This window comes from Bos indicus x Bos taurus, chromosome 29 (genome assembly GCF_003369695.1).
Source record: "Bos indicus x Bos taurus breed Angus x Brahman F1 hybrid chromosome 29, Bos_hybrid_MaternalHap_v2.0, whole genome shotgun sequence".
Classification (NCBI taxonomy): Eukaryota; Metazoa; Chordata; class Mammalia; order Artiodactyla; family Bovidae; genus Bos; species Bos indicus x Bos taurus.
Genome location: NC_040104.1, coordinates 3139288 through 3163849, shown reverse-complemented (window position 1 = coordinate 3163849; position 24562 = coordinate 3139288). Strand labels below are relative to the sequence as shown.

General features: G+C 55.5%; 1 protein-coding gene across 1 annotated transcript in view; it reads right to left on the bottom strand.

Moving 5' to 3' along the window:
- SHANK2 (SH3 and multiple ankyrin repeat domains 2) overlaps positions 1–24562 on the bottom strand; it is a 510411-nt gene that overhangs the window by 439540 nt on the left and 46309 nt on the right. The window contains exons 3-5 of the mRNA XM_027532522.1: positions 14193–14396; positions 8324–8395; positions 6271–6379 (exon numbers count right to left, since the gene is read on the bottom strand). Of these exons, the coding sequence (XP_027388323.1) occupies positions 6271–6379; positions 8324–8395; positions 14193–14396 (385 nt within the window). The remainder of the gene's footprint in view (positions 1–6270; positions 6380–8323; positions 8396–14192; positions 14397–24562) is intronic.

Sequence of the window (24562 nt, the reverse complement as noted above, 5' to 3'; positions counted from 1 at the left end):
CGGACCGACGTTTACGAGGCCCCAGGACCGTGTCCTCAAGGTGCTGTTACTTCTGGGGAATTTCACTGGACTCATTCAGGGGCGAGGACGAGACAGCAGCATACAGACCGAAGGACCACCGTCGTTAAAGCCTGAGGCAACTTCTAATTGGGCCGTGCGGGAGCTGGGCAGGGGCGCGTGGCAGCGCCGGGCACGTCTTGGCCCAGATGATGAGTTACCACCGCATGGAAGCGAATGTCATCACCGGAGCTCAGAAATGCGGCCGGGACTCACCGCGGGGGGCTCTGCAAAACCAGCCCAATCAATGCATATTCAATTTGTACTTCTCATCAAGATTCTTCCAGGGCTGAGAGACGTTTCTAGCTTTATTACGGCCCTGTCTTTGCTGTGCCTGGGCTAACTTTCAAGTCTGGGAAGACAGCACAAAATAAAAGCCCTAAGTTTTGCTCCACTTGTTAGTTTCACTTCCTTTTCAGGGCTCGAAACACCATCCGTCTCGTCCCAGAGGTTCCCACCAAAGCAGGAGATGAGCCAAGACCCCACTGGACGAGTCTGTTTCTTTAGGCTACTCTCACTGTTACCTAATCAAATTTCCATCCGAACGGGGACTAGACGGTCGGAATAACCCAGGCTGCTTTGTTTTAATGGACAGGCTGCTCCTCCGGGATTTATTTATCTCTGGTGCGTCCCTTAGTCCAGAAGTGCCGTTCTGCCCCGCGCAGGGCCCATGCTCAGCCCAGGAGCGCCCCCAGGACACGCACCCCACGTGCAGGGATGCAGCACGCGTGTTGTGAGCCTCTCTGCGCTTCCTGTGCTTGGGAAGGAAGCCGCTTCCAGCTCTCTGCTCTGGGAGTGAAGTCTGGTTCTCAGTCTTACTCTGCCTCTTGGTGGCTGGCTTTTGAGGAAGTCATAGATCTCAGCTAGGAGCCGCCAGGACACAGGCTCACCCTGGGATCATCAGAGCTGCGGAGGACAACCGCCCAGCATCTGGAATAAAGCGGGGGGGGGGGCGGGGGGGGGGGCGGCTCTGCCTCCCCCGGGCTGCAGTGGATGACTTGCTCCGGGAGCTCAAAGACTCTACTTAGGGCCCACGCTCTGGAGCCCGTCCTCCACAACGAGAGAAGCCGCTGTAACGGGAAGCCCACACACCCCAGCGGGAGAGCAGCCCCCACTCACGGCAACCGGGGAAAGTCCACGCGCAGCAACGAAGACCCAGCACAGCGGAAATTAAATAAAGAAGTAATTTTTTTTTAATGGCCCTAAGACCACTGACTTAAAAGAAAAACAAAACCCAGAGTGTTTGATCACTGTCAGATTTGTCCACACGGAGCCTGCACGGATGTTCACAGCAACTTTCATCACCAACTCTTGGAAGCCACCAAGGTGCTCTTCCGTAGGTGGACGGATAAAAGCTGTGGAGTACCAGCCAGTGGAATGTTCTCTGGACCTAAAAAGGCACAGACGAGGGAGGGGAGGGCTGGGAGCCTGGGACTGGCAGAGGCAGAGCGTCACACAGGACGGGAGAGCAGGGCCCCGCTGCACAGCACAGGGAGCTGTTGCTGTGTTCCGTGTCTTGGGATAAGCCATAATGGAAAAGAATAAAAAAAGAAATGTCTATATGTGCAAAACTGAGTCACTTTGCCGGAGAGCAGAGTTTGGCACAACACTGTAAATCGACTATAATAAAAAAATGAGCTATCAAACCACGAAAAGACACGGGTGAGATGTGAATGCCTACGACTAAGTGAAACAAGTCAATCTGAAAAGGCCACACACTCTGTGACTCCAACTACATGACATTCTGGAAAAAGCCAAACTATGGATTCAGTAAGAAGAACTGTGGTTGCCAGGGGTTAGCGGGAGGGAGGGACAGGCAGAGCACAGAGGGTTTTTCGGGGAGTAAAGCTAAACTCTGCTTGATGGTGAGTATGTGTCCTTACACGCCTGCCTACACCCACGGAATGTACAACAGCGAGGGAAGCCTGATGTGAAAGCGGATGTTGAGTCAACACCAGTGCATCAGCATTGGCTCAGCAGGGTGTTGCTGGCCACGCTGATGTCAGGCGCTAGCTGTGCAGGGGCCTGGGAGGTGGGCGGTTATACGGAACCCCTGTTCCTTCCGTTCAGTATTCTGTAAACCTAAAACTACTCTAAAAAATAAAGTCTAAGGTGGCTTGGACAGTAAAGAATCTGCCTGCAATGTAGGAGACCCAGGTTCGATCCCTGGGTTGAGAAGATGTCTTGGAGAAGGGAATGGCAACCCACTCCAGTATTCTTGCCTGGCAAATCCCACAGACAGAGGAGCCTGGCGGGCTACAGTCCATGGGGGCCCGCAGAGAGTGGGACATGACTGAGCGACTGACACTCTCACTTTCAGGGGGACGGGAAGTTCTGCTGTACAGAGACTAGTAGCTACCAGAAGTAAAACTGATGTAGAAAGGTACCCTTTGGCAGCCTCCACGTGAGAGCTGTTCAATAATTCTGCTTTAAAGTTGAAAGTGAAAATAAATAAAAAGTTATAATTTATCTACCCAGACTCCCCCCAGAAACCACCCACCCCAAATCCTCTGATTACTGTTAATTACTGGGTGAGACCCTGGAACGTCCTGGAACAGGACCGTCTGCCCAGGAGATGGGGTCCTGCCCCTGCTCCCCACCTGCAGGCGGGGGGGTCTCAGCCTTTGCTGGAGCCCCTGCTCTTAAGTCTGTGCTCTGCCAGGCGCTAGTTCACATGGATTTGAGGGGAAAACGGGTTTCTCAGAGTCGGCTCTTCCGGCTCAGTGAGTCCAGAGGCCGTCATTACGGGGCTGGTTCAGGAAACCCCAGCGTTTATTTGACCCAGTGCCAACTTCTCCATGGTCGCTGCTGGCGGATCGAGCCTTTTTCAATTTCGGGGGAGACTAGGGAATATCCTCCTCTGTTTTCCTCCTTCCTGGGTCCCCGAGGCTCCAATCCATCTGCTCTCTCGATGACTCCATCCATCATCACAAGGACAACATTTTTTTTTGGTTTGGTTGCTTTTTTTAACCTTTATTTATCTCTGGCTGGGTCTCCGTTGCTGGGCGTGGGCTTTCTCCAGCTCTGGAGTGTGGGCTTCTCAAGGCAGTGGCCTCTCTCTTCACAGAGCACAGGCTCCAGGGCATAAAAGCTTCAGTAGCCGTGGCACACGGGCTTAGCTGCTCCGCAGCATGTGGGGTCTTCCCAGACCAGGGATCGAACCTGTGTCCCCTGCATCAGCAGGCAGATTCTTAACTGTTGGACCACCAGAGAAATCCAAGGGCAGCATTTTGAACTCCAGCGGGAGGCCAAGAGCATGCCCACTGACCCCGGTTTGGAAGCAATCTGGGGTCTACGCTGACATGTTGTTAGAAGCTCCGTTAGGGTCAGCTCTGGAATAACAGTCACTTCAAACTCTTGGAATCCTGAGACGCTGGAGGGCTTGGTTCACGGTGGGAAGGAGCCAGTGGGAGGGGCGGTGCTCGGCCCAGAGAACCATCAGGAAACAGCCGTGGATGCAGCCAGGTCAAGAGGGGCCAAAGGCCACCCAAGGAGAGAAGCCAGGTCAGGGACCACAGACCCCAGGCCTGGCTCAGGTCTGCGACTGTCCCCGGAGGCTCAGGTTCACGCTCAAGAACCCACGGACCCGTCTGTGGTCCAAGCCTCAGTGCCAGGAACCATGTCACCGTGATGAGCCGAACCCCACCACCCTGCCACGAGCTGGGCGCCAGCCTAGTTGGCCAGGCCCAGAGGAGCAGCCTGCTCACCACGGGGCCAGAACCAGCATGTGCTCGCTGCTTGCCCCCCAACCTCAGCCTGGTGCTCAGACCCAGGGAGTCAGAGCCCCTGGTGCCCACCCCTGCTGCCCCTGCGGACGGAATGCCCAGCCCTGCCTCCCCCTGCTCCCCATCTAGACTCTTCACAGAGACCCCTTCCCCACCTGCCGCCTGGGACACACCCATCTCCCAGCCCCGGGGCCTCACCTCACCAACCCTGCCCTTGGAAGGTCAGCCCCCTGCAGGCATGGCACGGCTTCCTCCTCCGGGGTCCCCACCCACAGAAGCCCCCCTCATCTTCATGCCCACATCATCCATCAGGACGGCCGGGAGCCCGGCTTGTTCGTGTTGCCCCCCGCCCCTGCACACAGACCCCCGGATTCCCCGTCTCACCACGTCCGCTGGGCTGGTAACCTGCTCACCTTCAGCCAGGCCTCTGCATTCACCCCTGTCTAGGCCTGCGATCTCCTGACCCCTCCAAGTACCCACTCACGCTGTCCTGTCCCCTGGCATCTCGGGCACTGACGGTGTGGCACTGATGAGCCAGCAGCCCTGCACTCACACTGCACAGCTAGATTTAGGGGACAGGAGTTGACTGTGGTCACAGCACGGCCACCTGTGTGTGGACGGGGACCGCCACGGCCGGAAGAGCACAGGGGTGGGTCCTGCCCAGCATCAGGGGTCAGAGAAGCCCCCACAGTGATGAGAAAGCTCCCTTCCTCAGCTGACAAACACACCTGCCATGGGTTCAGGAACTGTGAGGGCCACGTGTGTATGCGATGTTGACATGGGGTGGGCGGGCTGCCCCATCCCAGGAGGAGAGGGGAGGGAGGCCCTGCTCGCTGAGTCCAAGATGAACGCTCTCTGCTCAGCATCACCCACCTGCCGGGGGGAGGGGGGGAGCCCTAAGTTGCCATGAAGACCCTCACCTGAGCCGCTCTCGGCTTTCACAACAGCCTCACTTCCACTGGTTGAGTTCACGTGTCCCGTGGGCACAGGGCTCTCCCTGAGGTGACACTGCCTCCCCCCAGGGGACACTGCATAACGTCTGGAGACATCTTTGGTGGCCACAGCTGGTCAGGGCTTTCCTGGCATTCGTGGGTGAAAGCCAAGGAAGCCATAAACATCCCACGATGCACAGGGCAGCCCCCAGCATAAAGAACTGCCCGGCCCCGTGGTGGAATATTATTCAGCCACGAAAAAGGAGGAAGTCCCACTGTTTGCAAGGATGTAGATGGACCGTGAGGGTGTGACACTGTGGTGAAAGAGGTCAGGCGGAGAGAGACAGACACTGAGCGACCTCACTGACACGTGGAGCCCAAAACAACGGAGCTCACAGAAACACAGAGCAGGCTGGCGGCGGGGGCGGGCAGGACGCAGGGGCGGGCAGGACAGGCGGAGGGCAGCAGAGGGCCCAGACCTCCAGCTGTAAGGTAAGTGCATGCCACGGATGCTGTGGGCAGCGTGGGGACGAGAGTTAACCATGCTGCGTTGTCAGGAGGCCCCTGAGAGTCCAGTGGTCAGGACTCTGCATTCCCCATGCAGAGGACACAGACTGAAGCCCTGGCTGGGGGACTAAGATCCCACATGCCACACGGCATTGTATGGCTCAGAAAAAAAACATACTCTGTGTATATTTAAAAGTGGCTAAGAAAGCAGATGGGCTCCCCCTGGTGGCTCAGTGGTAAAGAATCTGCCTGCCAACAAAGCAGAAGCAGGCTCGATCCCTGGGTCGGGAAGATCCCCTGGAGAAGGAAATGGCAACCCACTCCAGTATTCTGCCTGAAGAATTCCATGGACAGAGGAGCCTGGAGGGCTACAGTCCGTGAGGTCGCAAAAGAGCTGGACGTGACTTAGCAACTGAACGCCAATGAGAGACTAGCTCCTAAAAGTTCTCATCGTAAGAAAAAACAAGCGAACTGTGGGTGGGGCTGGATATTAACTAGACGCTGCGGTGATCATTCCCCATTGCATCCACAAACCAAATCGTTATACCACACACTGAAAATTGCTTAGCCATAAAGCCAGAAACCAAAAGAGAAAACAGAAGATTAAATAAAAGTGCCCATTTGGGACTGGTAAAAAATAGAAAGGCTCGCCCAGCCCCAAGGTCAGCAGGCCGGAGGACGGCGGCCTGAACGGGTCTATCCCACACGTGATCCGAGGCCCCGCGCACAGAGGCTTGGTTTCCAGCGGGGGGAGCTAGACACCTGTGAGTGCACGCCTGTCTTCCAGGGCAGGAGACAGCAGCTCTGTGTTATCCGTTCATTCACTCATTCAACTCAGGTCCGCACTGAGCACCTTCCACCTGCCAGGTGCTGGCCAAGTGCTGGCAACTCCGGCTACAACACAGGCACTCGGACGGGGAGAAAGCATGTTTAAGACCCAATGCAGGCTGATGCTGCCTGTGAAGGCTGATGCTGAACGACAGCATCGCCTCTTCTCTCTGAGCCCATGCTTCAGGGGGCCTTCCCCAAGTCTCTCCAGCCAGCCCTACCTCCAGTCTCCAGGTCGTGGAAATTCGGATCCAGGCCTCGGTCCAGCATTTTGACGATCTTCTCCACTGACCGATGCTGGATGTGATCCATGCATTTTTTCAAATTGGTCTGGAGAGAAAAGTAAAAGTGGTTTTAGGGAGAAACGTCTCTACAGACCACAGGAAGGCTCCTTGTGGGCGCACAGTGGCCTCCTCTACAGGAAGGAGAGCTACCCCTCGATAGGGCCCCACTGCAGACCCCAGGCCCACCGGGTAGCGTCATTCTGTGTCTGGAACCCCAGGGCCAAACTCAGAGCCCAGTACATGGAAAATGCCATCAGCCCACCCTGGGTGAATGTTCTAGAAAGCCCCCCACCGATTCCTGTCCTTGCCTAAAGTCACAGGACGTTTCTTCACTTTCAGAAGGCTGAGCATCCTGGACCACTTTGAAAACAACACTTCCCAGGGCGCACCCCAGGTCTCCGACTTCATTCCTGGTGAGCGAGGCCCAGGGATGGGCATATGTGCGTCTTAATCTCTAAAGCGGCAGGCTCAGCGCAGGAGCAAAAGGGCACAGCTCACTCAGCTTAGTCTAGGCAAGTCAAGGTGAAGGAGACAGTCACGCCTCAAAAGACCAGAACGACCTGGGGCTCAGCCCTGACGGGGCCACCCAGCCACACCCGCAGGGAAATAACAATCACCCGTCTGTCTTGCAGACAGCCTGGATGTTTGACTGTAATAACGGAATCCGAGATAGCTCTGTCGGATGAACCTAAGGCTCTGGCTGGCCAGTCCTCCGCCTCCACTCCACACCCTTCCTCCCCAAACACCCCGAAGCCCCTGGACCCTTCAGCCCAGGGACACAGGCTGGATCTCCACCTGGATGCTTTCTGTACAATGTGGGAATAAAAATTTGCAAGTATCCAAAGGCAGAGGGCACACGTGGTCACACTGAACACCTTCTCTGCTATTCACTAATCGACATTATTTTAAAAGCACAAACACATTTTCATCACTTTCATCTACACACTGGAGGGTCATTAAAAACCAGAAGTGCCCACACTTGGAGTCTAAACACGCCTGTGCGGGAGGATCCCAGGGCTGGGCTGAGAAAATCCAAGAGCAGCCTGACTGTCCTGTGCCTGAAAACCGCCAGCTGAAGCACAGAGCGGACGTGCCGAGGGGGTGGAGAGCCAGGCGGAAGGGCCACCAGCCACGTCTGGACAACTCGAGCACAAAAAATAGCACAACAGGCAGGCGGCAACCCACTGAACGTGATGAAAATCCTCACGACCTTCCTGATACGAATGGGGGACGAAGCACAAACAAGGGGGACCCTGCGGGGCGGGGAGGCCCCCTGTGTGCTTGTGGCTCCGGGTGAGCTCACCTGGGCAGGTCAGGGCCGGCTCGGAGAAGCCGTCAGGCAGCGACCGGACGCTGGCCTTCCCTGAGCACTGCAGGAGATGCTCCGGGCTCTCTGGGGAGGGGTGGGGCAGGGCGGGGAGGGCATCCCTGGGCATCACACCGCGTCCACTGTGCTGGGCGAGGTGCCCGCCACACGCTCCAGCGCCAGCGCACCCTGGACAGGCACAGCGTCCCTGGCAGGGCACAGCCGTGTCTGCACAGCAGCCCACGGAGCTCTGCTAACCCTCTCCCTCTCCCCTGCCGCCCCCACGCAGCGGTCTGGCCTCCGAGCAGCTTGTGTAAACAGCACTTTAACTACAAGGGCGGCCGCAGCAGATACCTACTGCAGGGCTGTCCCCTGTCTCGGCAGCAACAGCTCAGAGGGAATGGCCACCCCTCCTTCCAGAAACACCGGGGGAGGTGAGTAGAAAGCAGGGTCCCAGTCTCCCCTCTCTCAGTGACGTTACTTCCCTTTTGCACAGGTACCTACCGAGCCTCCCTCACACAGGAGGAGACGTCGGTGGTGTTTAACGGGGCTCTGGCAGCTGCAGGGGCCTCTTCAGCCCCAGCATCTGCCGGGAGGAAGAACCACTGTCCGAGAACCGCCGTGATCTCTGAAGACGACGCCACAGGAACGACAGCACGAGCTGACACGAACACTCCTCCTTACCTTCGTGTGCAGCTTGGCCAGCTGCTTCTCGTCCAGGTTGGTCTGTCTATACACCCGCTTCTTGTAGCGAAACTGACACAGACAAAGAAACAGGGGGGGGGAAAAAAGGAAAGAAAACCAGGTAAGTATTTCACACAGCTGGCCACAGAGAGCAATAGCCGGCCTCTTCCATGGCTATCTCACCCACGGCAGGGGCTCCCGAGCAAACCCTGCGGCGTTAAATAAACCGTTTGTATTCGAAGCACAGAGACTGTGACAACGCACGAGTGCCTTCTGCAGAGACGCTGCTGGGAGCCACTAAGAGAAACTCAGGCAACCAGAGGGGCGAGCGCCCGGGAGCTTGGCGTTCCCTGCTCGCCTCTGCCTCCTCTGCCAGTGAACCAGTCTCCCTGCTGCCAGCGAGGCACCAAATTGGGACCTACTTCTCACATCAGCCACGTCCCCAGCATCGGCCACCTTTATTAAACACACATTAGAAGGCTGAAGAATTGATGCCTTCAAATTGTGGCGCTGGATAAGACTCTTGCGAGTCCCTTGGACAGCAAGGAGATCCAACCAGTCCATCCTAAAGGAATCAATCCTGCATATTCACTGGAAGGACTGAAGCTGAAGCTCCAATCCTTTGGCCACCTAATGGAAGAGCCAGCTCATTGGAAAAGACCAGAGGATGAGACGGTTGGATGGCATCACCAACTCAACAGACATGAGTTTAAGCAAGCTCTGGGAGATGGTGAAGGACAGGGAAGCCTGGCGTGCTGCAGTCCATGGGGTCACAGAGAGTCGGACACAACCGAGCGACTGAACAGCAACAGAAGCCCCAGCCTGGCGAAGCTGCCTGCGTGCAGCCTCTGCCTGGGGCCTGAGCTCAGCCTCGCTCCCTCACACGTCAGTGCCTTCGCTAACTTGGAGGAGACGGGAACAGAGGGCACATGCTGGGCAGGTGCAATGATGTGCCCAGGAGGGTACAGTGGGGCTGCACACAGTTCTGAATCCCCAGAGACCCCGCCTGACGCCCCTCTCCTCCCAGGTGCCCCAGTCGCCCTAGGGTGGGTTTGGGAAGATGCTGGCAGCTTGGGCATCACTAGGTTTCTAGGTCGAAACATGGCTCCAATTCCAGCCCCACCACTGTCCCAGGGTAACAAAAAGTGGGGTCCAGCTGCTCGCCATTCAAAGCCAGGTTGGTGGAAAGGGGAGTTTGTCTGATTTTGGATGCTGGCAACCGGGGGTGGGGGCCAGGTGCCTCTTTAAAGGCGGACTCCCCTCCCGAACAGTCGGTGGGCAAGAGCTTTCACCAACGGAGGGAGGGGGCTGCAGGCACAGTCAGCTCTGACAGGCATCTTGAAATTGGTCATCAGTGGTCGGACCAGCACCATATGGTTGTTTTCGGTACAGCTAGTCTTTAGTTCCAGTTCCCCTTTCTTTGAGGCCAGTTCCCGGAATTGTGGCAGCTTACGTCACGGCTGGGCTTCCAGTGATCAGTTCTGGATCACTGATCCCAGCACTAGTGACCAGAACCCACCTGCCAGAGCAGGTGATGTAAGAGACGTGGGTTCGATCCCTGGGTCGGGAAGGAGGGTGCAGCAACCCACTCCAGTACTCTTGCCTGGAGAATTCCACGGACAGAGGAGCCTGGCAGGCTATAGACAAGGGTCACAAAGTCAGACACAACTGAAGTCTTAGCATACACACGTGCAAGGACGCATGTCACGACTACAGTCTGGCCGTCGTGTAGTTAACTTCTTCCACCCGGTAGGCGTTTCTGTCCCTAAAAGACAGCTCCCGGGACCTGGCTCAGAATGGTATCTATGGTCCTTGCTGCTGCTGCTGCTAAGTAGCTTCAGTCGTGTCCGACTCTGTGCGACCCCACAGACGGCAGCCCACCAGGCTCCCCGGTCCCTGGGATTCTCCAGGCAAGAACACTGGAGTGGGTTGCCACTTCCTTCTCCAGTGCATGAAAGTGAAAAGTGAAAGTGAAGTCGCCCAGTCCTGTCCGACTCTTAGCAACCCCACGGACCGCAGCCCAGCAGGCTCCTCCGTCCGTGGGATTTTCTAGGCAAGAGGACTGGAGTGGGGCGCCATCGCCCTCTCCACTATGGTCCTTGAGGAAGAACTAAAGGTCCTTGACTTCACTTAGAGACCAACCTTTATTATCTGGTCTGCTTTGAGTGTTTCCCTTTGTGTCTGCATGTTTTCACTTCTCTGATTAAATTTATTCTTTGGGTAAAGTTTTTCCACAGACAAAAGGCGGGCAGAGGATGGGGGGCCTGGGCCACGCAGTCCTGTCCCGTTGCACTAGCAGCTGGGTCACGGGGCTGAGCACGCGCCTCACCGGAGCCTCTGCTTCCTTGTCAGTCACACGGGGGTCACACACAAAGCTCCCAGGGCTGCTGGGGAAGGAACGCGAGCTTCCTGGCCCAGGACTAGCGCTGGGCAAACGCTCTTACCCTTCCCGCCCCCACTTTGTTTGATTCCCTCCGTCACTCAGAGGAGTTTAAATAACCACGGACATGCCATGAGGGCTCAAAGCGGGCTCAAAACCTAACTCTGAAGGTCTGATTCCATTCACGTTTCCAGAGTGACCCCCTGGTGGCCTCCCCCCGACTCCAAACAGAAGAGCAATCCCGTAGCTAACCACATTCCTCGGTGCCACAGACTGAAACCTGCTCTTTTTTTTTTTTTTTTCTAGGTGCCAAAATAAACCAGTGCAATCAGAAAATCCTGTGAAACGCAGGCAGCTCCCAGTTCCTGGATCAGTGTGCTGCCGAGAACAGTCAGCGTCCATCCTCGAGCTGACCTCGTGGGAGGAGACGCAGGCCGTTTAGGATTCTGCCCCTCTGGTTCTAGGGTTAACTGGGACACGACATTCTGAGGACAGCCGTGAAGGCTCCCTATTGCTTATCCTCATCCAAGATGAGACGGCCTGTCTTCTCCACCCACCTTCATCCATGGCCCTGGGGACACGGCTGCGTGCGAGAGAGCCTCTGCTCAGTCACTCAGTCGTGTCTGACTCTTCGCGACCCCACAGACTGTAGCCCGCCAGGCTCCTCTGTCCATGGGATTTTCCCTGGGAAGAATACTGGACAGGGTGGCCATTTCCTCCTCCAGACAATCTTCCCGACCTAGAGATCAAACTCATGTCTCCTGCATTAGGAGGCAGATTCTTTACCACTGGGCCACCTGAGAAGCCCGTGGGAGTGACAGGAGAGAATGTAACAGCTTGCTAACTTGATGGATCTGTGGACTTCAAGTCAGTGGGCGCTTCTTCCAGTTAAAAAAACACGCTCAGGTCGATAATACCTCTCGGCAGGAGGGTGAGCACTGACAGGAGAATGTCCGTTCCCAGAGTCATAATCGTTTGCAACGTGTGGTTACAGAGGGACCCAGGCTCAGAAACAAAAGTCCTTTTCTCGCCCTTCTCTCCATGCGTCATAGGTAGCCAATCATGCCTAACTGCAGTGATCCAAGGCTCAGATCCACGCTGCCCTTGAGGTGTCCGCCCCACACAGCGGATCGCCCGGCAGGACGGTGATCCAAGATGAATGAAGGCACGTGTGAGTGATGCTTCCATGGCAACGGGAGCGGATGGCAGCCGCACCTGCAGCACCGCCGCTCGGGCTCGCCCGTCACCGGGCCGTGTGCTCAGAGCACTGCCCTGTGGAACAGCCCACTCGAGCCTCACGGCCGCGGAGAGGGCGGCACGAACGTTCCCCTGCCTTCACAGCTGGAACCTGTGGCTCAGAGAGGGTCCCTCGGCGGCCAGGACGGGACCCAGCCTGTCTGAGGTCACAGCCCCGGTCCCCATGGTCCCCGGGCGGGACGTCAGAAGGACACGTGTGCCAGCTGTTCTGAAAGCCAGGACACAGCCCTGCCCAGTTCCACCAGGCTCTCCTGGGCCTCCTCTTGTTCAGGGCCGGGGGGTGGGATGGGCCAGCCTTCTCCAGGATGCTTTCCAATCGAGAGCAGGCTCTGGACTTCCTGTCCCCGCCTGTTTTACTGTCTTTACGGACTGTCAGCCCCTAAAGGAGCTGCATGGTTGCTGCTCCTGGCCTGTCCCCTCCCACAGAGGGCAAGCTCCATCAGACCAGAACCCTGACTGTCCTGCGTCAAGAGAGGGCTGGGACTGAGCAGGCAGGCCCCCAACAAGGGGCTGGTCAAGGAGCCCCACTTCACAGATGAGCAAACCGAGGCCGGGACAGGGGCCCACGTGACTCCTGAGAGGCCTGTCAGCTTTTCCTCCGAGGGAAACCTCCTCCCTGGCCCAGGGCACACTGGGGATCGCAGAACCTCAGCTTTGACGTCCCCATCAGGCCTGGGAACGTGCAAGTTGGCTGCAGCCTCGGTCCATGGCGTCTCTGACTTCAGAGTAACCCCCTATGGGGGCCCAGATGCCACCCACGATGCCACTCCCGGGCTCTCACAGTTGATCAGGCTGAAATAAATACCATCACTCGATAATGAGGTGACGTGTGGGGCACCTGTAGAAGCGTCCACGTTTCCTCCCACTTGTGTCTCTGTGTTAATACGTCACGTCGGGGGGGGGGGGTCCACTGGAGGCTGATGTGTCCACACCTCTGAACAGAGAGCAGGTGACTAACAAGGACCTACCGCGCAGGAGGGGGAGGCTACTCGGCGCTCTGCGGTGGCCTATGTGGGAAAAGACTGTAGCAGAGTGGGCACATGTAAACGGATAACCGATTCGCTTTGCTGTACACTGGAGATTAACACAGCACTGTAAATCAACAATACTTCAATAAAACTCAATTTAAAAAAACTCTAATAGAATCTGTATCCCGCTGTTGTGTGAAAATCGGACAAGTCTTAATTATGTTGAATTGGTCGTGGTGCTTTTCAGGTTTACTGTATCCTTCTACTTTGCTGTCTATTCATTCTGTTAATTTTTGAGAGCTTGATACTAAAACTCCAACTAAAAAATCTTAATTTATCTACTCAAAAAATAATTGTAATACATTGTGGAACTGTATGTAACTTTGTTCTGTACTTTCCAAGTCTCCTGTAAATGTGTTACCATTCTTTCATAATTAAAAAAATTTTTTTAATTAAATAATTTTTTTAAATGTTTCAAATTAAATAATTTTTAAAAATACACGATGTGGGAATTCCGTATGTAAACCTGGGCTCCCCAAGGGTAGGGTCTGGGGACACGCCTTCTGTGGATGTGAGGCTGCCAGTGGATACCCCCTGAATGTCACAAGGCAGCCCACCCACCCAGGAGCACCTGACCGGCCACAGTGGCTCAAACAGCCCACTGGTCATTCCCGAGACTCATGCTTCTGACAACAGCTGGATGGCCGCCAGCCACCCCATGCCAGGGAGAGACTCAGTGGGGCAGGGGCAAACCCCACTCTGCACCCCCAAACTCAAAGGTCCCGGGGACATGAGCTTGAGTCAGACCCAGGGTTCACTCACAGCAAGACATCCCTGCAGCAGGACGTCCCTCCAGCAGGTTCGTCCGATCCACAGCGAGAAAACAAGTGGCTACACGTTGCACGTGTGCCTGCCAAGTCGCTTCAGTCGTGTCCGACTCTTTGCAACCGTATGGACTGTAGCCCACCAGGCTTCTCTGTCCATGTGATTCTCCAGGCAAGAATCCTGGAGTGGGTTGCCATGCCCTCGTCCAGGGGATCTTCCCCACCCAGGGATCGAACCCATGTCTCTTACGTCTCCTGCATTGGCAGGCGGATTCTTTACCACGGGTGCCACCTGGTCCACAGACCAGGACAGAACCACCTGCGAGCTCACCAATGCAAACTATTGATTTAAGAGTGATTTCCGCATAGGAGATAAACCCCGAGTCTGGGAAGGCGCCCCCTGCTCCCCATCGCGCCGGCTCTGGGCGGGCGAGCAGTACCTCCAGGGACGGGATGCCCTTGCCCACGGGCTGCGGGTACTCGCGCAGCAGCCGCTCCTCATCCAGGAACTTGCCGTCGCGCCCGTTGCTGGCCGGCTGGAACAGCCCGTAGTTCAGGACATCCTTCAGGCTCTGGTTCAGCGAGCACAGAATCCGCTGCTTTGCAACCCACACTGTCGCATCTGGGTTGAATCGAATGCACTTCTGCAGGGGAGGACAAGACCCCTGGTTAGCAGGAAGCCCCCTGGAGCAGGTGGCCAGAGATGCCCAAGGGGCCTCCATTCCATCCTGAGGCCTCCTCTGAGCTCTGGACTCTCTGGCTTTATGGTGAAAACCATGACCCTCTGGTCTCCTTGGCAAATATAAAAGGGGAAAAGTGCAGATGGAATCACTGATTCCGGGGCCCCGGCTCTCACTGTTGGCTCCAATCTCCGGGACCAGCTGCGTTTTCTGGTCATCACTTACCATCACAGACTGCCTTGGGCAGTTCTCCCACCTGTACAGAGCTTATCAAACTTGCCTGCTTATTAAAACACACAAGGATGACCCTGCCTCCTCCCGGAAGAGTGTCTGATGCAGCGGGTCTGGGTCCAACCACAAAGCTGCGTGTCTCGCAAGTTTCAAGGTGATGTTACTGCGGCCGGCCCAGAAAACACTGGGGACCACGGCTCAAGAACCGCAGCGCAGCTGCATTTCTACGCCGAAGGCTCTCCGTGGACACCTCACAGACAGCCTCCTTTCCTCACCTCACTGATGGGCGAGCCTGGGGCACGGGCATCTGTGCCCCACCCACCCAACTCTGAACGTCAGGGCTGTAAAAACCTTGAGAGCGCCCCTCCCAAACCATAAAGGAAGGCGATTATGAAAAACAGTTTGACTTAGAAATCGTATCCGGTGCCATGAAAGTTAATTTTTGAAAAGGTTAAATGGTACAGACGGTTCCCGCAGACCATGAACAACACTTCTCAAGAACAGAACAGCGCCTCTAGGAACATGAACACACGACTTGGTCACACTCCCAGGTCCCGTCTGGGAGACCCGCCCACGAGCCAGGAAAACAAGCTCTAGGCCGAATCCACTTCTGACTGCGACCTCGTTTTTACTGAATTAAAGCTGTGTTCTACTGCACCGCCGTCGGCAGGGGCTCAAAACTTTGCTTAGTCGCTGTAAAAGCATTCGGACAGGATGAGCGCGTGAGCCTGGAACCAGGTCTCCGCAGGGGCGCCCGCACGCCCGAGGAGGCCCCAAGGCCCTTCTCCCTCCCTGACCCTCAGCCCGGGCCACGCCTCCCCGGAGGGTAAGAGGATCCCGCTTCTCAACAATGAGGTTGGTAGAGCAGGCAGCCCGGAATCCCACTGCCAGGAAACCTGACCCCACGGGCATGAGCATGCCATCTGTCCCTCTTCAATGGCAAAGGCTGAAGCGTAAGGCTCAGAGTTCGTCTCAGGGCTGCAAGGCGGGTCGGGGCCAGTTGCTCACTTCGGGAACTGCCAGCCACCCCCCGCCACCTCGGGCTGAGGAAGAAGGGTGTCTGTGAACTCCCAGTCCATCTGAGCTCTCCCAGCTGTGACCAAGTGGGGCTGCACATCCCCATGCTGTTTCTGCTTGGAGATTCCTTGCTGGCCTCCAGTTCCAACTGCACAGACAACCCCAGTTCCCTTAGACACCAGTAGACACCAGCGTCCAGAGGGCGTGAGGGTCCCTCCCTGTGGCTGGCAGAAAGGAACCTGCCACCAGGTGGGTGCTGAGCGGAGCACAGGCTGGGAGTCAGGCCCCAGGGGGTCTGTGTGGCGTTTGTAAGTGATCCCAGAGATTACTGGTACCCACTGCCACTCAGTGGGCAGAGCTGGGGAGGCTGCCTCTGTGCACTGTGTGGGCTGGTTGCACAACGAAAGGATGTCCTGCTCCAAAAATGCCAGGAGGGCCCCACTGAGAAACTGTTAGAAGGAACAGGAGCTCGGAGGTCAGAAAGGCTTGGGTTTACAACCCAGCTGCACACACTAACCTCATGATCCTGGGCAAACTCACCTGCTCAGCAGTTGCCCTGAGTCTGATGAAAACCATCCCAACTACATAACCTGGAGGTCTGTTGTAAGGATCATACAGAACAGATAAGATGTGCTGTTGTGGGCTGAACTGTGTCCCTCCCCAAAAAGATAAGGGTTCCTACTCCTTAAGGAGCTCCGAGTCTATCTAGTAGGGCATAATGATCATGACAATCTTGGTGCTGATGGCGGTGCTGATGGTGGTGATGGTGGAGGTGGTCGTGGTGAAGATGTAATGGGGATGATGGTGGTGATGGTGGTGAAGATGTAACGATGGTGGTGATGACGGAGATAACGAATACTGCAGAATACTGCATATTAACACACAGATGTGGAATCTAGAAAAATGATATGTTGTTGTTGTTCAGTCACCAAGTCATGTCTGACCCTTTTGAGACTCTATGGACTGTAGCCCACCAGGCTCCTTTGTCCATGGGATTCTCCAGGCGAGAATACTGGTGTGGGTCACCATTTCCTTCTCCAGGGAATCTTCCCAACCCAGGGATCAAACTGGCATCTCCTGCACTGGCAGGCGGATTCTCCACCACTGAGCCACCAGGGAAGCCCATAGAAAAACAGTATAGACGATCTTATTTGCAAAGCAGAGATGCAGACACAGATGTAGAGAGCAAAAGTACGGACACCGAGGCGGGGGAAGTGGACGGAATGAATTGGGAGATTGGGACTGACACATATATACGATTCACAACTATGCATAAAACAGTAAGTAATGAGCGCCTACTGTATACCACAGGAAGCTCTCCTCAATGCCCTGTGATGACGGAAATGGGAAGGAGATCCAAAAAGGAAGAGATATATGTATGTTATATACATATACGCTTAATATAGTTGATTCACTTTGCTGTACAGCAGAAACTAACACAACTTTGTAAAGCAACTGTACGCCAATAAAAAATTTTAAATTTTTTAGAAATAAATAACAAGTACTCAGACACAACTGGAAAAAAAAAAAAGGAAAAACACGGCAAGAGAATTCTATGCAAGAGAGTGAACTGCTCCAAACCTGTCCTGGGCCCTGAGAAGCGGAGACGATGGCAATGGCTGTTTTCTAAGATGTTATAGGAGTAGGAAGCTTCAAACACACAAAGCTTCAAAGAACGGTAAATATTACACTCCGTGAAATACACATCGTTAGAGTGAGCTGTCTGCAGGCCAAGGGAAGAACCATCAACAACACAGGCTGAATTACGTATCTGTTCAGATCACCTCCTCGGCTCGCTCACAGTCCTCAGGTGAGACTTAAATTCAGCTCATTCTTGACTTTCTCCAGGAAAAAGCCAGGAGGAGGAGGGGGAGGGGAACTGACAAAGCCTTCGGGGGTCATCGTGCTGCGGGGGCCCCCGCATCACCCCATTCCGGATACGGAGCTGGAAACGCAGAGCCCAGTGCTTTCAGCAAGAAAGCAGGACATTCTGAAAGAAATCCCTGCTTCTGAGCACGTCTTTCATTGCAAACGAAGCACGTTTCATGACATCCTCAATGCTTTCATGATGCATTTCAAAGACTCTCAACAAACAGAACCTGCCAGGAGTCATTTAAAGGTGCATCGAGGGGAGCCTGGCCTCTAAGAGCTGTTCACCTGCCACTTGCAAAGCTCTGCCCCCTCAAACCGTGACTGGGACGGTTTCCAAAAGCAATTGCCCAAACGAAATGATGCTTTTTGCTGTGGACAAAGATCCATCAGGCTGGACTCGTGGTGGAGAATAGCCAAATGCTGCCACAGGTCACACACAAAGGGATGTATACAGAAGGGGAAACCGTGGGTGACCTTGACCGAGAAGGGCAGCCTGGTCCAAGGAAGCTGATGGCCAGGGCCACACTGGTGCCTCTGAACGCTTAAACACTAAGAAAGGCCAAAGTGGCCACGGGTTAGGGTTTTCCGGTCAGAATAACATTTTTCAAAGAATAAGAGTTTGAGAGCAGCCCCTGACTCTGTGATGAAGCGGTGGGCACACCTGGTGACCTCTGAGGGGCCAGCTAGCGGTCCTCTGCACCATCAAGGTCCCAGCACCCGAGAGGCACTGGCCTGGGCTCTGCCAGAGGTTCCCACCCTCCCCGGAGGTGAGCTCATTTTCCTTGTTGGTCCCCGTGATTTCCGGCAAGCACAGAGCAAAGTGGAGGGTCTGACGCCGGCTAAGAGGTCCTCCGAGAAGCTCTAAGAGAAGAAGGAGGAGGATTAAGCCGTGCTGACCGCAGACACCAAGTGCTCACCAGGTGCCCGCCAGTCCAGCGAAGAAACTGCGTCAAATCCATCATCTTCTCCCCATGTTCTCCTGGCGGAGGTATCAGCAGCCCCAAGCCCAGAGGGTAACTGCCAGAGGCAGGGCTGAAATGCACGGACCTGAGGGCTGAGACGTTTCAACTAGGCCCCACAGCACAGGATGGAGCTGCGAATTGGGAGGGTTCACCCGGGGGCCGTGAGTGGATTACAGCGGAGAGAGGGAATCAGGGGAGGCATGGCCCACCGCCCGGGGCCAGACACTGTGCCCCCCAAGCAGAGTGAGAGCTCCCATCCATCCGCCTAGAAGGGAGGGTGTGAGCGGAGCATCAGAACTGGGAGCCACAGAACTCCAACCACAGATCCGAGGGCCTCCCCCTAGGCTTTGACACAGAAGATTAAATACTGATGCTTCGCGCCCTCTTTCTGCCCGTTCTGGACCATTCTCATCAGCCCAGGACACGACACAGGGGAGAGCTCTGCTCTTCCCCAGGGTGGCCTCTGAACCACAGTATTCCCACCACGATGTGGGATTTACGAAGCTTCTGACAGGACGTGCAATAATTCCAGAGCCAGGCATTATTTTCTCGAAGGGATTTAAGTGGGTATTAACACACAGCTTAAGCACACCAAGCCAGATGTCTGCCATCCGGGCTGCAGAGCTCCCGAGAGCTGCACCAATCGTGCTCACAGACGAAGCGTTAGCCTCACATCTAACAGGACGAGTGCAGAATCCTTACAGCACGCAAAGCTGGGGCTGGATAAACAGGCGTTTGATATTTTAATGGTACGTATGAAAATAAAGGTCCTCCGGGCCTTTAGCGAGCTGACCCGGGACGTGAATGACAACCAGCTCGGTCACAGCCCAAGAGCCCCTGAACCTTCCCCTTCAGTTTAAACAACCGATGACGCCTCAATCTCCTGATTAACCGTGAAGTGTAAACCACTGCACTGAAGGGCAGTGAGGCTGATTATCACCATGTCACAGAGAAACTAGAGGCGGGGGGAGTCGGGGACCAGGGGGTGGGGCTCTCCTTGGCCTTAGCAAGCAGTTAACGGAACCACAAAGAAAACCAGATTCCATGCTTCTGTCCCCGCCGAGAGATCCAAATGCACGCCACAAAGGACAACACAGGGCAGCTCAAAGTAGAGATAAACACGAAAACCATGTATTTCTGCAAGGCAGGGCAGACAGATGGATGGATGGACAGACAGACGGATCGCTGGCTAACTGGCTGGGTGGATGGAGGGGCAGACGGATGGATGGCTGGGTGGATGAATGGATGGATGCATGGATGGACAAATGGACAGATGGATGGATGGAGCGACGGGTGTATGGAGAGATGGATAGATGGAGGGATGGATGGATGAATAAATGGGTGGATAAAAACAAAAGAGACAAACCTTAAAAACATAACATCTAGTGGAAAACATAAGTTACAAACGACATGCCCAGCATGATGCCAGGTTACCTATAATTTCTTTTTTTCTCAAGAAGACCATACCATATAGCGACCACTGTCACACACGTAAGAACAAGGGACAAGTGGGGTTCGTCACAATATTTGCCCCTGAGCAGAATGGCCAGGAGGGTGAGAGAGACACTGGCTTTATCTGAAACATTCTAACCCTATAACTAAAAAATGACGAAACGTTAACCACTGTCAATTCTGCATAATAAATAATAAAAACTGGTACGGATGTATCATTCTTTGTCTTTTCCTATATTCTCAATTTTCTCTAAATTAAAAAAAGACAACCATCTGGAACCTGAGGCGTTCCTCCGTCTCTCGAGGGCTTCCCTGGCTGGATGGGAGTCGGCCTTGGACCACGCTCCACGACTGGAAACACCGTTCTCGAATGAACGATGTGATCACGGTTGTCTCCTTCTGCCCACTGAGTCCTCTTTGAGGACGTTTTTTAGGGCAGAACATGTACTCGAGTCAGGGTCACACACAACTAACTTTCTAATTAAGTCTAAAATCCTCAGCGCGTTTCCTTGCGGTCAGTAAACAAGCAGGTAGGTAAGGAAAACCCGGGAACAAAACGGCAGTGTGACAGACGGAAGCACTTTCTGAGACAAGAGTGTTTTCATCTCTGTGCTGCCCGGGCTGTGGGGGACCCGTGAGGCCAGTGAATGGAGATGTTTAAGGCGTCCGTGGGATAAGTGTTGTTCTGGGGGGGAAGACTTGGGGGGAGGGGCTTCTCTGCAACAGGAGAGGCAGTCAACAGGAGTAAATAAATAGAAGCCTCCCTCCCAGGCCACACATTGCCAGATGTCACCAACACAGAAGGTTCAGGACGGGCAAATCCAGAAACAGAGGCAGACCAGTGGTTGCCAGGGACTTGGGGAGGGGGTGGGGAACCCAGGGCGAGGGGGCGGAGAATCCCTGGGGGAGGGCACAGGGAACCCCTGGGGAGGGGGCAGGGAATCCCTGGGGGAGGGGGACAGGGGAACCCAGGGCGAGGGGGCGGAGAATCCCTGGGGGAGGGCGCAGAGGATCCCCTGGGGGAGGGGGACAGGAAAACCCTGGGGAGGGGACAGGAAACCCCTGGGGGAGGGGGGCAGGGGAATCCCTGGGGGAGGGGGCAGAGGATCCCTGGGGGAGGGGGCAGGGATCCCTGGGGGAGAGGAATCCCTGGGGGAGAGGTAGGGGAATCCCCACTAATGGGTATGGGGTTTCTTTTTGGGGTGATAAAAATATTCTAAGATTGACTATAGTGGTGGGTACCCCCACCTCTGAATTAACTAAAATTCACTGAATTGTACGCTTTTAATGGGAAAACGGTATGGTCCGTGCACAGTATGTGAATAACATCTCTATTTTCAAAAGAAAAGGAGTCTGTTTTTGCTCCTTTCCTGAGAAGGTGCAAAGATGCAGGCAGCACATTTAAAACACTGCCACCAGTCACCCTCAAGGACCCTTTCTCTCTCGGCTGAGCACCTGCTCCTGTGAGAGTCACATCTGCTGTGATGACCCCGACCCTGTCATCAGGAACCTGCCCCCACTCCGTCTCCACCTTCTTCCGCTGCCCCTGGTCCCAGATTCTTGCAGGGACCCCCTACCTGCCTCTGCTTCCTTCCATCCTCCCCTGAGAGAAGCTGAGAGAAGAGGGTCACATGCTCTGCACCAAACCTTCCCAAAGCCCTCGCTGTTCTTCAGGGGGAATCACACCCCCCCACCCCACCTCAGCCCCAAGCACCCACCCAGCTGGCAGCCTTGACCTTCTCCGCTGCTCTGACACACCAAGCCCATCCGTTCCCACCTCAGGCATGCCACTCCTGCCAGCCTCTGCCCAGAAGGTCTAGCCAAAGAGCTTTACAAGCTAATCTCTCATCACCTGGGGCTCAACTCGGACGTCACCCCTCGTGCAGTGCAGGCGAGGGCTGAGATGAATTCGTGATGTCCTAAACATGGAGCTGGAGGATCTGCAGGGGACAAGGTGCCGTGTACACTTGATCTGGCCCTGAAAACAGAAAGCCTCGAGGAGGGAGGGGGGTTCTACAACAAAGTAGCAACTGGGTTCACATTTAAAAAATCACTTCGGCAAGTGCAGAACACTTGTGAGAGAAGAGGCATCTGCAGCCCCCCAGAGGGAAGATGGGGGAGACGGGGCTGCGGTGGGGAGACAGTGACGTGGGTTCAAAGGGATTCAGAAGGTCAAGGGCAGGGCCTGGCAGTGCACGGGCTGAAGGATGATGACAGGCCCTGGATAACTCCTGGGTTCTGGCTCAGACAAAGAATCAGAGAAGGTTCAGAGCCCAAAGTGGGAACAACCCAACTGACCATCACTACGGGGATGGAACGAGCCACATGATCAGTAAGTTACGACTTGGCGATAAAAAGAAATAAAACACAGAGGCTACCATGTGGATGAGCCTCACGGCCATGCTGCTGGATGAGAGAAGCCAGATGTGAAAGCCCACACACCACGTGACGTGCTCACGTGGATCGTCCAGAAGAGGGGACTCCGTGTGTGGAGACAGAACATGGTCAGCGATTGTCAGGGCTGGAAGGGGGATTGAGGATGAGCCGCAGAGAAACATCGCGGGTGACGGGCGGAGTCCAGACCCGGATGGTGGGTGCACAGCTCAGCAGACTTACTGAAAACCGCCGGACGGTGCCCTCCAAGGGATGAACTTCATAGCCTGTGATGACACCTCCATAAGCTTGGGTCTTTCTACAGTAACCACTTGGGGAGAGAGGGACCCTGCGGGCCAGGTTTGGAGGGTCAGAGGGAAGGGGACAGCGTGGCAGCATCTGGTCTGCACCATCTGAGTCAAGGTGCCTCTGAGATTCCGACTGAGAACGTGTCAAGGGAGAAATGAAGTCTGTGCCCCAGACGGGAGGTCCAGCCAGAGACGTGACTGGCAGAGGGCGCTGGACAGACATGGGTGGTAACAGGGCCTCCTCTTGGAGTGCAGCCGGGTAGAGCCTCGCCAAGCCCAGCTGTCATGAGAAATGAGATTCCCCTGAGAAGGAATACTGTCTGAACGAGACAAGCCCGGGCAGCAGGGAGCCCCAAGGGCTGGGCTGCAGTGGCCAGGCTCAGCCAACCAGTCCCTTGGCCCAAGCCTCTCGCTCTCTGCTGACCCAGCGCCTGGAAGTCCAGAGAATACGGCAGAAGGTTCATCCAACCCACCTCATCCCCCTCAGGGAAAAACACATCCTGGGGAACCGAGGCCACATCTGAGAGTGGAACCAAGTCTGGAAGGAGACTCCGACCCCCAGGGAGCTCAGTGATGAACGGGACACCTGCCTGGCCATGGGCTCTGATGGAGCATCTCAAGGCAACCAGGCACTCCTGCACAGGCCCTTCCAGAACCTTCTCTCACGATGCATGCCCACCTCCTGGTCTTTGCAGCGCCAGAGGTCAGCCATAGGGGCTGGATTCTCAGCTACCGCAGGAGGAGATGGACTCAAAACTGCCAGCACAGGATAAAGTCCTCCCCTTCCTCAACAACACAGGAAGCCTCAGATGTGAAAAGCAAACATGATGGTCGCCTGCGGCAACAGGATAAAGGAGGGATTAAAGACCCAACGGAGGAGGAGGTGAAGCCTCTGCAGCTTGGAGTTCTGTGTGGAGCCTCAGTGACGAGCAGGAGGGCTGAGGTCCTTGGATTGAGCCCATCTGATGGCCAGACTGGAGGCAAGTGATGGATCCGGAAGTGCGGCTGTCAGCTTATGTGTGTGGCTGGGTGGGGGAGGCAGGTGGGCGGGGATGCGGGATGCTGCGGGGATGCGGGATGCTGTGGGATGCGGGATGCTGCGGGGATGCGGGATGCTGCTCTTGGGGAGAAATCTGAGTGAGAGACACATGGGTGAAAGGAGATGAATTGTGGCCTAGCGGTGAGGAGAGCAGCTGAGACGCGTTTTCCAAATTACATAAACTTGAAGATGCAGCTATCTAACAGACGGAAGCGCTGATTACAGCACAAAGGCATTTTCCCAAAGCCTCTGCCCGGCAGAGCAGGCCCAGGGACCACTGTTAACTCGCCCAGGCGGGTCGTGGGGACCGACACGAGGACCGGCAGCTCCCTGCAGCGGCTCGGTGCCAACTCTTGGGTGGAGGTGGGCGAGGGGGCTGAAGCCACATAACACCCAGGGGAACCCAGAGAGCGCGTCCCCATCCCCTCTGCATTCTTCTGCGCCATCCGTGTGATGTGACACTCAGGGAGGGCTGGACAGGACTGTGAGGACCCCGGTGCCAGCGCTGGTCCCACGTCTGTTTGCTGTGCCCCAAACAGAAAGAACACAAGAGCTACAGTTTCTATTGATGTTGGCGCACGCCTCCTGCTTAAAAGGCCAGGTTAATGGACGCATGCCAACCCTCAACCCCACCGTGAGCTCCCTGTGCATCTGCGATGCTCCAGCAAACAGCAGGAATGCCCGCCCGCCACGCCCGGGAGCCCACTCAACGGCACCCTGCGTGGCCTGAGCACCCCCCACACTCAGGACTCTGATCACCAGAGTGTGCAGCAACCTGAGGGAGCGTTCCTGGAAGGAGGACCAGCGCTCTCCACCCAAAGCTCAACACTCCAGTCCTGCTGAAATGCATAAAGAGGGGTCACGTGGGCCAAGAAG